We start from the raw sequence: 15,224 nt of genomic DNA on the forward strand, positions 1-15,224 counted from the left end.
TTGGATTTCCCTTCATCTTGGTTTTTGTCTTTGAACTCTTGTGACGACTTCTTCCTGTCCTCCTCCTCTCCCTCCTTCTTCTCTTCCTCATATCTCAGGGACAAGCCAGAGGTGAGTCTCTGACCCAAACCCACAGCAAGTAATAAACACAGGTATCTAAACCTCTCCAGCAGTTACCTTCTCTGCCTGGTCCCTAGTGTTTAAACTCCAAGAGCAGCCTTTGCAAGGGGACCGAGTTCGGCAGATGAGTGACTGTCAGTCTCCCTGGCAGGGCCTAATGAACACCTGTGCTTGTCAGTGACAGGCTGCATTCAGCAAGGCAGCACGGGAGTCAGGAAGAGGGCTGTTCTTGCAGCAGGCCAATGGGGGCTGGAAGCTCATCTGAAAACACAGGAAGGCCTGCAGCAGAGGCTGAGACAACCCTTGCATCACAGGTAACATCCCCTTCTCACCCAGTGGTGTTGATGTCCAACTCCTAGCCTCTTGCCACTACTATTACTCTATCACATAGCTTATCCTTTTTACAAGGTGAAGGCTTCAAGGTCAAAATATTGTGGTCTGGCTAGATTTACAGCTTCTTGTCAGCTCCTGCTTTGTCCTCTCCTGTTCTGCCCAGGAAATGCCCAGCCTGGGTGAAAAATGCCTCTTGGAACAGAGTTTTGCTTCACCACTGACTCTGTTCTGCTCCACTCCACTCCAGGCTTTGATCCTTCCATGTCCTTGTCACTTGCTCTTTCTGCTGCCTGAGATTTATGGAGTCTCTGGGTTACAACTGGCTGTTCTAGTTTGCAGGCTGCAGCAATGCAGAAGGTTATAGACGGGATTGTAAGGGGAGAGATGGCTTCAACTGGAGCTATGCAAAAATCCCTTTGGGAAGACATTTAAACGTCCTAAATGAACAATACTTGAAAAGAAAAGTGATGGAGCATAGAGATTATGTGCACTGTCATAATGTCTTCTGTATTTTTGTGGGGAGGAAAATTGTGCTATTAAAGTTAAGGACACTGTCAGACAGTACAGAACTGCATGGTAGAGAACTATATCCACCCTGGGTTGCTGTGAGTTTTCCAGGCTGTATGGCGATGTTCCAGAAACATTCTGGAACATGACCATACAGTCTGGAGAACTCACAGCAACCTAGTGATTTTAGCCATAAAAGCCTTTGAAAACACATATACCCACGCTCCCTTCCTTTTTAAAAAGTAGGGTGAGGAAAGTTAATGGTAGCAGGTGTGTGGCAATCTCTCTGAAGTTGGCCGAAAGTCCATCTCCTGGCATGAGCTGATGGCAACTCTGAGTGTGCCCAGGAACATGAAATAGTCAGACACTTTGAAGTGGTGTCCCTCACAGAGGCCTTTTACTTGTACGATTGCGCAAACACGCACACATGCACACAGACAAACTTGGTGGGCTCTTGAGTTCTCATGGTTGACAAACTCTCCTCACCTCTCTGACACACACTTGCATTTGTGTCCTCCCTGAAATGCTGGAATGTATCTTTGGCCAAGACTCAGCCTGCCTGTGAAGCTGGCTGGGCAGGGAGGGGAAGGAATTAGTCAAACACATAAGGAGAGGCTACTTAGCTTGTGCCCTGTGCCATGCTGTTATTGTTGCAGCTCCTGACTCCCATACTAATAAATCCTTTCTGGCTCTCATCCCTCGACTGTAGAGATATTTGCTGATTACTGTTCTTCTACACTCAGCAGCTGAGTCCGTTTTCTGAGAATTATATCGGGGAATGTAGTACGTAAGGTGCGGAGGGACTTTGGGTATTTGAGGTTCTTTCCTCATTCTTTGGGCTGCCGTCTATTTTGTATACAAATGCCCTCCCTATAAGTTAGCCAACTGTGGATAACTGGGAGAAGATGAAGTTTGAATAGAAAAGCTCTTTATAAACAGGGAATCCCCAAATGCACACTGCGTAGATTCAGTTGAGAATATGACAACACCATCTAAGTTGCCTTTTTAAGATCAGAAGCTCTGCCGAAAGTCCTCTGACAATACTTCCCAGCAGTGTGGCTGCAGAGAGTTTCTGGGTGGTGTCTCCATGCTTGCAGTAACAACTACTTGCTGATTCCCTTGAGGGCTGATGGGAGAGACTGCAAAACATTTCTCTTGCCATGCTTCCAGTTCAGGCTCCTCTAAAATGAGTCAGCAAGGGATGATGCTCCAGATATTTTTGGACTGCAACTCCTATCATCTCCAGCCAGCATAGCAATGTGGGAAGGGAATAGAATTTGTAGTACAGCAACATCTGGGAGACCTAATGCCAGCTTTCTGATCCCAGGGCTTTCCAGATAAGTTGAACTATAATTCCCATTGTTCTCTCTCCCCACACTAATGTTGAAGTAATTGAGAAATCAAATATGTCTGTGATAGAATTCCAACTTCTTGGGGAATTAACTCTTGATGAGAATGATCCCAAATGGCACCAAGTGTGGGCAGTGGGTAATCTTTATTACTGGACTGCAGGCATGTAGCCGGGGGGGGGGGGGGGGGGGAGGGCTTGAAGGGCTTCAGCCCCCCCCCCCGAAATTCTCATGGTGGTCCGCGAGAAGGCCTTACTGGAACATTATTTAAACTGTTACGTTTATTCATATCATGATCTGATCACCATGCTCAATATATCCCATATGCATGGGGGTATTGAGGTAACGATACAAAAGGTTTGCTAGGGTAGACCCTCTTTCACTCAGACTCAGCCCCCCCAAACCAAACTCACCCCCCCAATCAAAATCCTGGCTACAGGCCTGCTGGACTGCATTTCCCATCAGCCAGTTTTGCCAGTGGTGAAGAATGCTGGGAGCTTTAGTCACCAATATCTTGAGGGCTGCACTTGACTCATGCTTGGGAGATGTGTGTGTGTGTGTGTGTGTGTATGTATGTATATATATATATATATATATATATATCAGGAGCAACTTGAGATACTGCAAATCGCTTCTGGTGTGAGAGAATTGGCCGTCTGCAAGGACCTTGCCCAGGGGACACCCAGATATTTTGGTGTTTTACAATCCTTGGGGGAGGCTTCTCTTATGTTCCCGCATGGGGAGCTGGAACTGGCAGAGGGAGCTCACCTGCTCTCTCTCCGGATTCGTACCTGCAGTCTGTTGGTTTTCAGTCCTGCCGGCAGAAGGGTTTCACCCATTGTGCCACTGGGGGCTCCTATAGAGATATATTAAAAAAGAGAATGGAAGCACAGAGCCTCAGCAGATTCCTAGCCGGTTTGTTAAGGTTTTGCACTAAGACCCTATCATTATAATTTCACAATGCATTAACCTTTGTGGCAGCTGAACTGCTGACCTAAAGGTCAGCAGTTCAAATCTGTGAGACAGGGTGAGCTTCCGTCTATCAGCTCCAGCTTCCCATGCAGGAACATTAGAGAAGCCTCCCACAGGATGGTAACACATCCGAGTGTTCCCTGGGCAACGTCCTTGCAAACAGCTAATTCTCTCACACCAGAAGTGACTTGCAGTTTCTCAGTTGCTTCTGACATGGAAAAATGATTTCTTTGTCATTCTTTTGGCCAGATAAATATTGACATGGCAAGATGGGGGAAGGGGAGGGGGAACTTTTGGACTACAATTCCCAGAATTCCTGTGTGCTTGTTAGAGGATTCATTACCCAAGCTGTGTCAAGAACTTAAGTTTATGATTACTATAAGCCTGGATACTTCCTGGCTCTGCTTCCATTAGGTTTGTTCCTGAGTTTGACATTAGAAATTCTGTTCCAAATCAATGTTAGCAATGTCCTTCCATTTGGAGAAGTAACAGCTTAATTCCTTTTCTTTCCACCTCCTTTCACAGTTAGTCATGCTCTTTCCTCAGGTACCTGTGTCTGCCAATCTGGGGAGGGACAGAGAGGGACCATGGAGATGAAGCCTCCTTCAAATTGTTCCCCCAAAGGTCATGCATGTGAATGTGTCTCCAACTCACAAAGGTCCCCATAGAAAAAGGACTCTGGAAATTCCTCTTCGATATACACCTGGTTCCTCTCTGGAAAGGTCAGGGTCTATCTCCAGCAGCTTTTGCTATCACTTGGCTTGGCTGCTGTGCTACTAAGAATCCAATCAGTGTCAGCCCCATCCCACTCTTGCTTTGGAGTGCAGCTGACAGGCTCTTAGCCAAACTGCTCATTCTGTTTGTGCTACTTTGAAGAGGGCTTGAGCAGGCAGTTGATGACAGCCTGGCCATAATAGACTTAGTGAAGCGGTACAGCAGCTGCAGGTGGTGATGAAAGTTAAAGGAGAGAGGCATATTGCAGTGATGCTGTCCTTCTTAAACACTTGGATCAGCAGAAGGTGATGTGTAACAGTCTGGAAAGCAGCACGTGACAAGCAAGGACGGTGAATGAGTGGCCTTCCTGATATTATTGGCCTATGGTCCCCATCAGCCATAGTTGGTGCAACCAATGACAAGGGATGGTGGGACTTGGTGGGACATCTGCAGATTTGGCAAATAAACATTGTTTACATCTCAGTGTAAACACAGTTTCTTTCACTGTGTTTCCCCTTTTGCTTTTACTGCAATTGGAGATATGAAATCTGCTTCACATTATCTATTTGTTCTATAGCATTGATCCATAGCAGATGCCAGGAACCAACTACCTTCCAGGATTCCAATTTCTAATAGCCCCAACTTATTTATTTATTGTATTAGAAGCAAACCAATGTAATTGAGAAAACACAAAGTTAAAAAACTTGTCATTCTATTACATGTCTTTTGATCAGTAGCTGACCACTTGGAGTGTCTCTGGTGTTTCCATAAGAAGATCCTCCATTGTGCATGTGGCAGGGCTCAGGCTGCATTGTAATAGGTGGTCTGCAGTTTGCTCTTCTCCTCACTCGCATGTTGTGGACTCCACTTTGTAGCCCCATTTCTTAAAATTGGCTCTGTATCTCGTGGTGCCAGAGCATAGTCTGTTCAGCACCTTCCAAGTTGCCCAGTCTTCTGTGTGCCCAGGAGGGAGTCTCACATTTGACATCAGCCATGGATTGAGGTCCTGGGTTTTAGCCTGCCACTTTTGGACTCTTGCTTTCTGAGGTGTTACTGTGAGTATCTCTGTAGATCTTAGAAAACTATTTCTTGATTTAAGGCGTTGGTGTGCTGGCTGATATCCGAATAGGGGAAGGCCCGGAGATGTCCCTTGGTCTTTTCATTATTGGCTGCTACTTCCCTGTGGATGTTAGTTGGTGCAATACCAGCTAGACAGTGTAATTTCTCCAGCGGTGTAGGGTGCAGACAGCCTGTGATAATGTGGCATGTCTCATTAAGAGCAACATCCACTGTTTTAGTGTGGTAAGATGTGTTCCACACTGGGCATGCATACTCAGCAGCAGAGTAGGAAAGCGCAAGGGCAGATGTCTTCACTGTATCTGGTTGTGATCCCCAGGTTGTGCCCCAACTGACTAGAAGAGAAAGATGACAAGAGTAGAAGTATAGTAATATAGGTTGAGTCTCTTTCTTGTCTGAAATGCTCGAGACCAGAAGTGTTTTGCATTTTAGAATAACTATTTGCTAGGCTTGGGCAGTTTCGTTCGTTAATTTCGTAATTTGTTATTAATTTGTATTTAAATTAGCTTACGATCCAATATTGACCCATGCAGGAATAGTGTGAGGAGTAAATTAGATTCGAAACAATTTATTCAATTTATTTCGTAATTATTTCGTAATTATTTCGTAATTATTTCGTAATTATTTCGTAATTATTTTCGCATGTCTGGTGCAAGTTTTATAGTTGTTGTTTGTTTTATCACACCAACAGTCAACAACAGAGGGAGAGGGAAGCTTCAGAAGTTCCCCCTGTCCCATTTGGAGGTTTTTTTAGCATATTGCGCAATCACGTCCGCCATTAACCAATTGATTAGTAATTATACAAAATTTCGTAAATTTCAAAATTTTTAAAAGGAAAATTTCGGAATTCTTTAAAAAAACGAAACACAATGGACCCCTAAAAACGAAACGAGTTTAGAAACAAATTTTTCTGTTGTTACCCAAGCCTACTATTTGCGTATATGTAATGAATGGGGGATATGGAATAGGAGTATAATGCCTCCTGAGCTTTTCCTCTTGGACTGTCAGCACATTTTTTGCCCTTTTAGCTTTTTAAAGGGGCTTTGTATAAGTGGGATCTTTCCCCTCATCTCTTTTTTCCCTTTCCTCGATCAGGGCTCCTTGAAGACAAATGTAGTGGGTACTGAACTAGCCTTCTTTCCCTAAAGACAGAAGTGAGCAGTTGGCAGCAAAAACCTTCAGTTTTTGGGGTACCTTGGATTTCGTATTTCTGGATAAGGGTGACTCAACCTTCATCTGGAAGTGAACTAACAGTGATGAGATTGTGAAGTAAACGGAATGTAATAGATATCTTGATGGAGAGGGTATATTAGATCCTAATTCAATGCGGGAGTTTACATTGACAAATTTCTGTTATCCCTATTGTTTTTGGAATTTCTAATTTTATTTCTGTTTTGCATGGGGAGTTGGCTCACATATTGGCTTCTCCAAAGACAGATAAATAGATGAGATTATAGATATGCAGACAGACAGACAAGATATCTCCTGCCTATAGAAAACTAGCATATTAGGGAAAGGTAAAGGAAACATTCTTCCTAAAGTTTAGTATATGAGAAGCTTTTATTTTTAAATTATTGGTATGAAGCGGCATTCAAGTTATGTGAATGTCGATATGACCTTTGGATTTTTATAGATAACCTCTAGAAAAATGGGAAATTACATTTGCATCATTATCCCAGTTCTTTGAGAGAAGCAACTGCAGCAGAACCCCAAGGTGTCTCTCTAGCTACCTGCCCTCATGGTGCCCCCCCTCCTTTGAATCTTTGTACTTGGCAGGACTGGCATCAGTACAAAATCTGGTGAGGCAAAAGACAAGACTCGTATACCCTGGTTGAGCCTACTGGTTATCTTCCCATAAGCATTTGAATCCTGCAAATTCTGCATTTATATTCCTTATTTTTGAGACCCCTGGTGGCACAGTGCATTAAACTGCTGAGCTGTTGAACTTGTTGACTGAAAGATTGGCGGTTCAAATGTGGTGAGTGAGGTGAGCTCCCGCTGTTAGCCCCAGCTTCTGCCAACCTAGCAGTTTGAAAACATGCAAATGTGAGTAGATCAATAGTGGGAAAGTAACAGCACTCCATGCAGTCATGCTGGCCACATGACTTTGGAGGCATCTGTGGACAACACTGGCTCTTTGGCTTAGAAATGGAGATGAGCACCCGCCCTCCAGAGTCGGACATGACTAGACTTAATGTTAGGGTGACTTAATGTCACCTTTTATTCCTTATTTCAAAATTTTGTGTCCTCCCTACTCTGTCATCCTATAACCTTTTCATTTTCTTTACACACTTTTTCATTACAAGATCCTTTGCATTTGAACAATATTCCTCAGGGACCAATCACAAACTGCAAATATATGAAGAAAGTTTTTTTTAAAAAAAATTGAGCCTTGCAAAGTGATGATGGGGGGGGGGGGGGTTAATCTGTGCTTGGATAATTTTTGGAAGCCTTTATTAAACTACATGTCAGGATTGCCACATCTGCGCATGCAGACAGAAAGCCCATCAAAGTGAAACTCTCATTTGAAAAATGTTTGGCTGAGATGCTCTATTATGAGATGTAACTATGGCAATGGAGCTCAGTTGTCATAGCTATGTCAGATGAGACCACTTGGTCCAAATGTACCTTTTGCAGCTAGCAGTACTTCAGCAGATGTCTTTCCTAGGTGATGTAGATCAGAGAGAAAGGAAGAGATGTGTGCAAAAAGATGGGCAACCTTGAGGACAGGTAGTTGGCGAGAGACCCCTTGCGGTCCTGGTGCAGCTTCTTCTCTCAAAGCACTAGGATAATGATGCAGATGTAGTTTCCCAATTCCCTCATCTGCAGTGCCTTGTAAACTCTTTGCTCGTGCTCCTGTCTGGCTTAAGAGATACTTTTTAAGGGTCATATTGGATCATTAAAAATGTAACTGTGAATTCCAAAAGTTACAGGATCATAAGTTTGGCTACTAAACTACAGTACTGCTGAACAGGGTGGTAGCTGTGTGTGTGTATCTTTAATATCTAATACAATAAATCAGAACTTTGAGTAATCAGTGCTAAATAACTCTCATGTGCACTCATTCTACTCTTGGGAACGGTGTTTAATTTCTTTTACACCTCCTGATGTTTTCCCTCCTTCTTAGACCTACTGTTGATAAAGGTAGCATTTATGATGAATGGAAATAATTAATTCGAGGGGAATTTGATTAACAATCCAGATCTATGTGGAAAATTAATTCTTTAATTAATGTGTAGCCTTGGAAAGAAGCAACCTGCTATTTCTCTACTCACATTGTATGCCTCTATTGCATTTGTTCTCATATCGTGATAAGAAAATTTCCTTTAATTATTAAAAATAATTAATTTGAATCTCAGTGATAGATGAGTCTACAAGAGTAGTTCCTCTTCAATTAATGTACTCCCAGTAAAAAGAAATTATTGTTTGGGGTCATCTGGGGGGTGGAGATAAATTACGTGAAGAATTTATTTGGAGTGATTTAAATGGGACATTTATTAATTTACCTTCTGTGAATTTCCAATAAAATTTTGATTTTTTTTTTTACATTTGCATACATATAAATAATTTACTTCAGCCTTGATCTTTTGTGCATACAGTAGAAGTAGAAGATCCTACCTCTTTTTTAGATCTATGGGAAGTCAGACTTGGCTACAGTAGTCCATGTTCTGGTTACAACCCGTACAGACTGCTACAATGCACTCTACGTAGGGTTGCCTTTGAAGGCTGTTCAGAAGCTTCCATTTGTCCAATGGATGGCAGCCAGATTACTCACTGGAGCAGGGTACAGGGAGCATACAACCCCTCTGTTATGCCAGCTCCACTAGCTGCGAGTCTGTACCAAGCACAATTCAAGGTGCTGGCTTTAGCCTATAAAGCCCTAAACAGTTCCGGCCCAGCTTACCTGTTCGAACATATCTCCCTTTATGGACCATCTCAGAGATTAAGATAGTTTAGGGAGGCCCTGCTCTTCCTCCTCCCTCACAAGCACAATTGGTGGGGATGAGAGATGGGCCCTTCTCAGTGGTGGCTCCTTGGCTATGGAAGTCCCTCCCCAACAAAATTAGATCAGCACTCTCCCTCCTGGCCTTCAGAAGAAAAGTGAAAACTTGGTTATGGGACAAACCTTTGGGCAGTAAGCAGTACAAGAAACGATCAGGGATTATGTGCAATAGATATGATATTTGGAATAGCCTGGACTATGATTGTTGGATTGTGTGATTTAAAATGTTTATATTAATATGTTTTTAATTCCATGTTTTAATATTTTATAATTCGTGTTTTATAATTTTATTGATAATTGTATGTTATTATAGTTACGTTAGGTTTCTGTATAAGAGGCATTAAATTTTGCCACAATTATGTTGGAAACTGCTTTGAGTCCCCTGCTGGGGGAAGAAAGCGGTATACAAGTGAAGCAAACCAATAAAGAAATAAATATGTCCTAAACCTTTTAAGTACCTATCTACTCTCCTGCCTAAAGAGTGGAGGTTTAGATGCTGGAGATAAAGGTATGCCTTACACATAGGGACAGCTCAGTATTCTTCAGGTGGGTGACACTGGCTGGGATCCTGATCTACAGCTGACTTAATGAAAAGGTTAATTTCCCTTGTTTTGCTCTACCATGTGATGTCACTGCCTTGGCAATAACAAGGGACTCCTGGGAAGGTGCACCATCTGCCAGGTGCTATCAAAGCCAGTTCTCGGTGTGCAAAAAGCAAGGTTCAGATAAGTGAATTGTACACTTCTCTGTAAAAACCTCTTTGACTGCAGATTAGGGAAGAATTAAGTCTTCTCTTCATAAAACCATGGAAAATGCATGTGTGAAGAGTCTATAGATATGTCTAATGAGTGGAGACATATCCTTCCTTTGTGTGTGTATATATGCTGGGAAGATCCTACCTGAAGGTGCAGGTTCTTACCTACAAAGCCCTGAACGGTTTGGGACCCGCCTACCTGCGTGACTGCATTTCTGTGTACGAACCCACACTATCTCTTCAATCATCTAGTGAGGCCCTGCTTATGCTCCCACCTCCTTCGCAGGCGCGATTTGTGGGGACGAGGGAGAGGGCCTTCTCGGTGGTGGCCCCCGACTCTGGAACTCACTTCCCAGGGCCATTAGACATGCCCCAATGTTGGCAGTCTTTAGGAGGAGCCTGAAAACGTGGTTGTTCCAGTGTGCCTTCCCAGAATAAGGAGAACTCTCAACAATATGTCCTCAAAATGCACTTTAATACTGACTTAGGATGGACTGTGCTCCCACATTGCTCTCCGAAAAATCCTATCCTACTTATATTTTACCTTGTTCACGTCAGCATATTTTCAATTTTAATCTATTACATTTGGCCCGGCCATTTTTAAAATTGTTTATGTCACTATTGATTGTTTTTTGTTTGTGTGATTTATATGATTTGTATTTTATTGATTGTTTATTGATGTTTTGTTTGATGTACTTTGGGCTTGGCCTCATATAAGCTGCACCGAGTCCCTTGCGGAGATGGTAGCAGGGTACAAATAAAGCTAATAATAATAATAATAATAATAATAATAATAATAATATTTTCTCAAATTATGTGTGAAAGGAATGGAATTTAAAATATTTGCAAAACCTGAATTTTTTTGTGCAAAAGTAAACAACCTAGTAACAATAATGGCATGATTGCTGTATATGGCTTTCAAGTACTTTGGGAGACGTGGCCATGGTAGCAACTTCCATGCGATATTAGGGTTATGCTAGTAGTAAGGGAGAGATTATATAATGTTGTTCCCTTAGGACCTGCTCGATTTTTCTGAGAAAAGTCTCAAGAGTGTTGGGTCTTCTGTAGCATCAGCACGTTCCCCATTTTCCCTTTTCTCTCCATGCTCCTTTCAAATGCTGCCGTGTGTTGCTGTGTCCCAAAAGATGGGAAGCTGGATGAAAGGAGAGACACAGAAACAGAGAGATGCCTTTGGGGCCAACCAGGCAGACAACTTTAATTATATGGTATATAGTACAATATATTCTAACTCACCGCTAGCTGTTTCTCTAAGTGCTCCCTTATCTCCCAGAGCAGCATAAAACCTGGGATGGATTGTGCGAGAAAATCTCTGAGCTTTCACATATATACCAGCTGGGAATATGGAACAAAACCTGCATAAATGTACACTGAGTCAGTATTGCACCAGTTCTAAAAATAACTCTGCATTGCCTAACCCAACAACCTGTGAACACCCTCTCCTGCCTCCCCCAGTGCATATGGGGTGACAAATTCCATCTCCCCGGTTTGAGGAACATCCAGCCATTTAGGATAAAACTGAATCACAGAGATGACAGCCAAGATAGCTGAGATCATTTGTTTATCACTGTCTCCACGTGAGACAAGTCACATTTGATGTTCTGGCCTGTTTGCTCAGTCACAACACAATTCTCAGCACTGCGAGCAATTGCCTGTTCTCAGACAAAGCTTATCCCATATACAGATCTCTACATCTTGTTGGGCTTCGCTTCCTGTCAACTTCAGTCATCCAGAGAAGATAGGAATTGAAATCCAATTATTTCTGAACTAATCTAAGTTGTTTGTTCCAGTTTTCTAGTAGTATTTCTCTTAGAATATTTTCTTTATTGCCAAATGACTTTTGCAGAATTTTTAAATTATTAAAACAATCCCACAAATTATATTTGACGTGAGCAGAAGTGGCGATTACGTAGTCCTCCAGCAGATAATAATAATAATAATAATAATAATAATAATAATAATAATAGCAGCAACAACAATAATTTGTTTATTGTGGGACTTTCGAATACAGACTGACAAAGTTTTGGAACACAATACACCAGACATAACAATTGTGGAAAAGAAAAAAGTTTGGATTATTAATGTCGCCATACCGGGTGACAGTCGCATTGAGGAAAAACAACAGGAAAAACTCAGCCGTTATCAGGACCTCAAAATCGAACTGCAAAGGTTCTGGCATAAACCAGTACAGGTGGTCCCAGTGGTCATCAGCACACTAGGTACCATGCCAAAAGATCTTAGCTGGCATTTGGAAACAATAAACATTGACAAAATCATGATCTGTCAACTGCATAAGGCCACCTTACTTGGATCTGCGCACATCATTCGAAAATACATCACACAGTCCTAGATGCTTGGGAAGTGTTCGACTTGTGATTTCGTGATACGAAATCCAGCATGTAGATCTCGTCTGCTGTGACATACTATGGTTTTGTTTATATCTACCACCTTCTCCCAGAGGGACTTGGGGAGGCTCAGAAAACATTCAAGGTATGTCATGCAAAATACAACAACACTTGAGGCTCATGTATCAGTGGTGGCTGGGAGGGATTTTGCACAGTTAAAACTTGTGTGCCAGCTGCGACTGTACCTCAAGAAGCCTGACTTAGCCATGGTGGTCTATGCCTTAATTACATCCAGAATGGACTATTTCATCCAGAATGGACTATTGTAATGCACTCTACATGGGGCTGCCTTCTAAGATGACTCGGAAACTGCAGCTAGTGCAAAGAGCAGCAGCCAGAATATTATCTGGATTCTGGAGCAAGCTTTAGGGAGCATACCACTCCCTTTTAAAGCAGCTCTATTGGCTCCTAATAAATTTCCAGGCCCAATTCAAAGTGCAGAGAAAGCCCTATATGCTGCATCTCCTTCTATGAACTGACGTGGGCATTAAGGTCTGCAGTGGAGGCCCTTCTTTCGGTCCCACCTTTGTCTCAAACATGGTTGGTGGGGACAAGAGAGGGGGCCTTCTCGGTAGTGGCTCCCTGACTCTGGAATACCTTCCCTAAAGAAATTACATTAAACCCCTCTCTTCAGGCCTTCTGCATGAGTCTAAAAGCATGGCTCTTCAAACAGGCATTTGATCCTGAGTAATCCATAGCTAATGTGATGAAACATTTATAGTACTGGCCCGCACTTTGATTGCTATGACAGATAGCTGGCCCACAGGTTCCACTGCGTTTTAGGAGTTTTATAATTTTCAAAATTTTATAATTTTATCAATGAGATTTTTATGTGCTGTTGATTATACTTATGCCATTGTATTTATAATTATGTATTGTTGTCTACATGTGGCACTTGGAGTGCTTCTGTGAGCCCCGAGATGGTGGCGGGGTACAAATAAGGATGATGATGATGATTATTATTAAGTGCAAAACAAAACATAAGAGTAGACAATAAACAATCAACACAACATCATAAATTCACAGTAGCCTCTGGTAAAAACTATAAAATACAGCAATTGCTGTAGATAAAACAGCATTTCCCATGATCTCCCTACATTGGCTGTGCTGTCTAGGGATGATGGGAGACAAAACCCAACAAATTTTGGAGGTTGAGCTACATGTTTCTTACCTGTGCACCAGAGCAAAGTTTGAAATAAAAGAAATAATGGTGTAAGTGCTGAATAGAGATATTTCTTTCTCACCATTTTCATTCCTCTCACAAACTCTAGCCTGCTACTAAAATGCCATTGAGACTGCTTTCAAAAGTGAATGTCTGTTGAAATGGTGTCTAAATTCTAAATGCCACATTGCCTTGATAGCTCAGTAGTTAATGTCACCATCAATTACACTGCTCCTTTAGTTCTTCAGAACATTGATGCGTGCCTTGAACTATAATGTCCTTCTCCTATAGGCTGATTGGAGAGGTATACTGATAGAGTTTCTCTTTTGGAGACACAAGGAAGGAAATGGGATTGTGCCAGATGGAATCCCCATTGCTGACTGAAGAACACAGATTTCCCTAAAATTTGGAGGAAAGCAAGCATCATAGCCATTTTGAAACCAGGCAAAGACTGCATTGATCCAAAAAGCTATAGACCAATTTCCTGTTGTACCATCTCTATAAAGTTCTGGAGAGACTTATTTTGCATAGAATTATGGAAAAAAAATGTATGATTCCACAGCAAGCTGGTTTCAGGAAAGGCAAAAGCTGCACATCACAAGTGTTGAAACTGACTCAACACATAGAAGATGGTTTTGAAAGGCAGCAGATTACAGGCTCTGTCTTCATAGACCTGTCAGCAGCATATGATACTGTAAATCATTGCCTTCTCCTCAGAAAAAAATTATAATATCACAAAGGACTACCACCTCACCTGCTTCATAGGAAATCTGCTACAAAACAGGAGCTTTTTGTTGAGTTTCAGGGCCAGAGAAGCAGATGGCAAAAACAGAAGAATGGCCTGCCTTAGGGAAGCGTGCTTGCTCCATCAGTATTTAACATTTACACAAATGACCAGCCACTGCCAGAAGGTAAAGAGAGTATTATTTAAGTTGACGATCGTGCCATCACCGCTCAAGCAGGGAGCTTTGAAATGGTTGAACAGAAGCCCTCCAAAGCTTTAGGTGCTCTTACTGACTACTACAGCTGATTCCTAATCCATTCCAAATCCATCAAAAATGCAGATGTGTGCTTTCTATCTTAAGAACAGACAAGCATCTCGAGCTCTGAGGATTACCTGGTAAGAAATCCCACTGGAGCATTGCAGTACACCAAAATACATGGGAGTCACTCTGGACCATGCTCTGATTTATAAGAAGCACTGCTTGAATATCAAGCAAAAGGTGGGTGCTAGAAATAATATTGTATAAAAGCTGACTGACACAACCTGGGGATCACAACCAGATACAGTGAAGACATCTGCCCTTGCGCTTTGATACTCTGCAGCTGAATACGCATGCCCAGTGTGGAATACATCACCCCACATTAAAACAGTGGATGGGGCTCTCAATGACACATGCCACATTGTCACAGGATGTCCATGCCCCACCCTACTGGATAAATTATACTGTTTAAGTGGTATTGCGCCACTTGACACCTGTTGGGAAGTAGCAGCCAATAATGAAAAGACCAAGGCAGTGAAATCTCTGGTCCATCCTCTGTCAGCCAGCATGCCAATGGCTTAAATCAAGAAATAGCTTCCTAAGATCGAGAGAGATACTTGCAGGAACACCTCAGCAAGTGAGAATCCAAAAGTGGCAGGTTAAAAGCCAGCACCTTACTCAGTGGCTGAGACCGGATGAGAAACTCCACTCTGGGCAGACAGAAGACTGGGCGACCTGGAAGGTGCACCATGAGATGCAGAGCTAACTTTAAGAAATGGGCTACAAAGTTAAGTCCACGACATGCGAGTGTGGAGAAGAGCAAACCA

The 15,224-nt window shown here is 42.4% G+C and overlaps 1 protein-coding gene across 1 annotated transcript in view; it reads left to right on the top strand.

The window, feature by feature from the left end:
• Positions 1–329: 329 nt before the first annotated feature.
• GOLGA7B (golgin A7 family member B) overlaps positions 330–15,224 on the top strand; it is a 49,448-nt gene continuing 34,553 nt past the window's right edge. Inside the window, exon 1 of the mRNA XM_060768208.2 lies at positions 330–434. Within this exon, the coding sequence (XP_060624191.1) occupies positions 363–434 (72 nt within the window). The 5' untranslated portion in view covers positions 330–362. The remainder of the gene's footprint in view (positions 435–15,224) is intronic.

The sequence above is a fragment of the Anolis sagrei genome, chromosome 3, assembly GCF_037176765.1.
Source record: "Anolis sagrei isolate rAnoSag1 chromosome 3, rAnoSag1.mat, whole genome shotgun sequence".
Classification (NCBI taxonomy): domain Eukaryota; kingdom Metazoa; phylum Chordata; class Lepidosauria; order Squamata; family Dactyloidae; genus Anolis; species Anolis sagrei.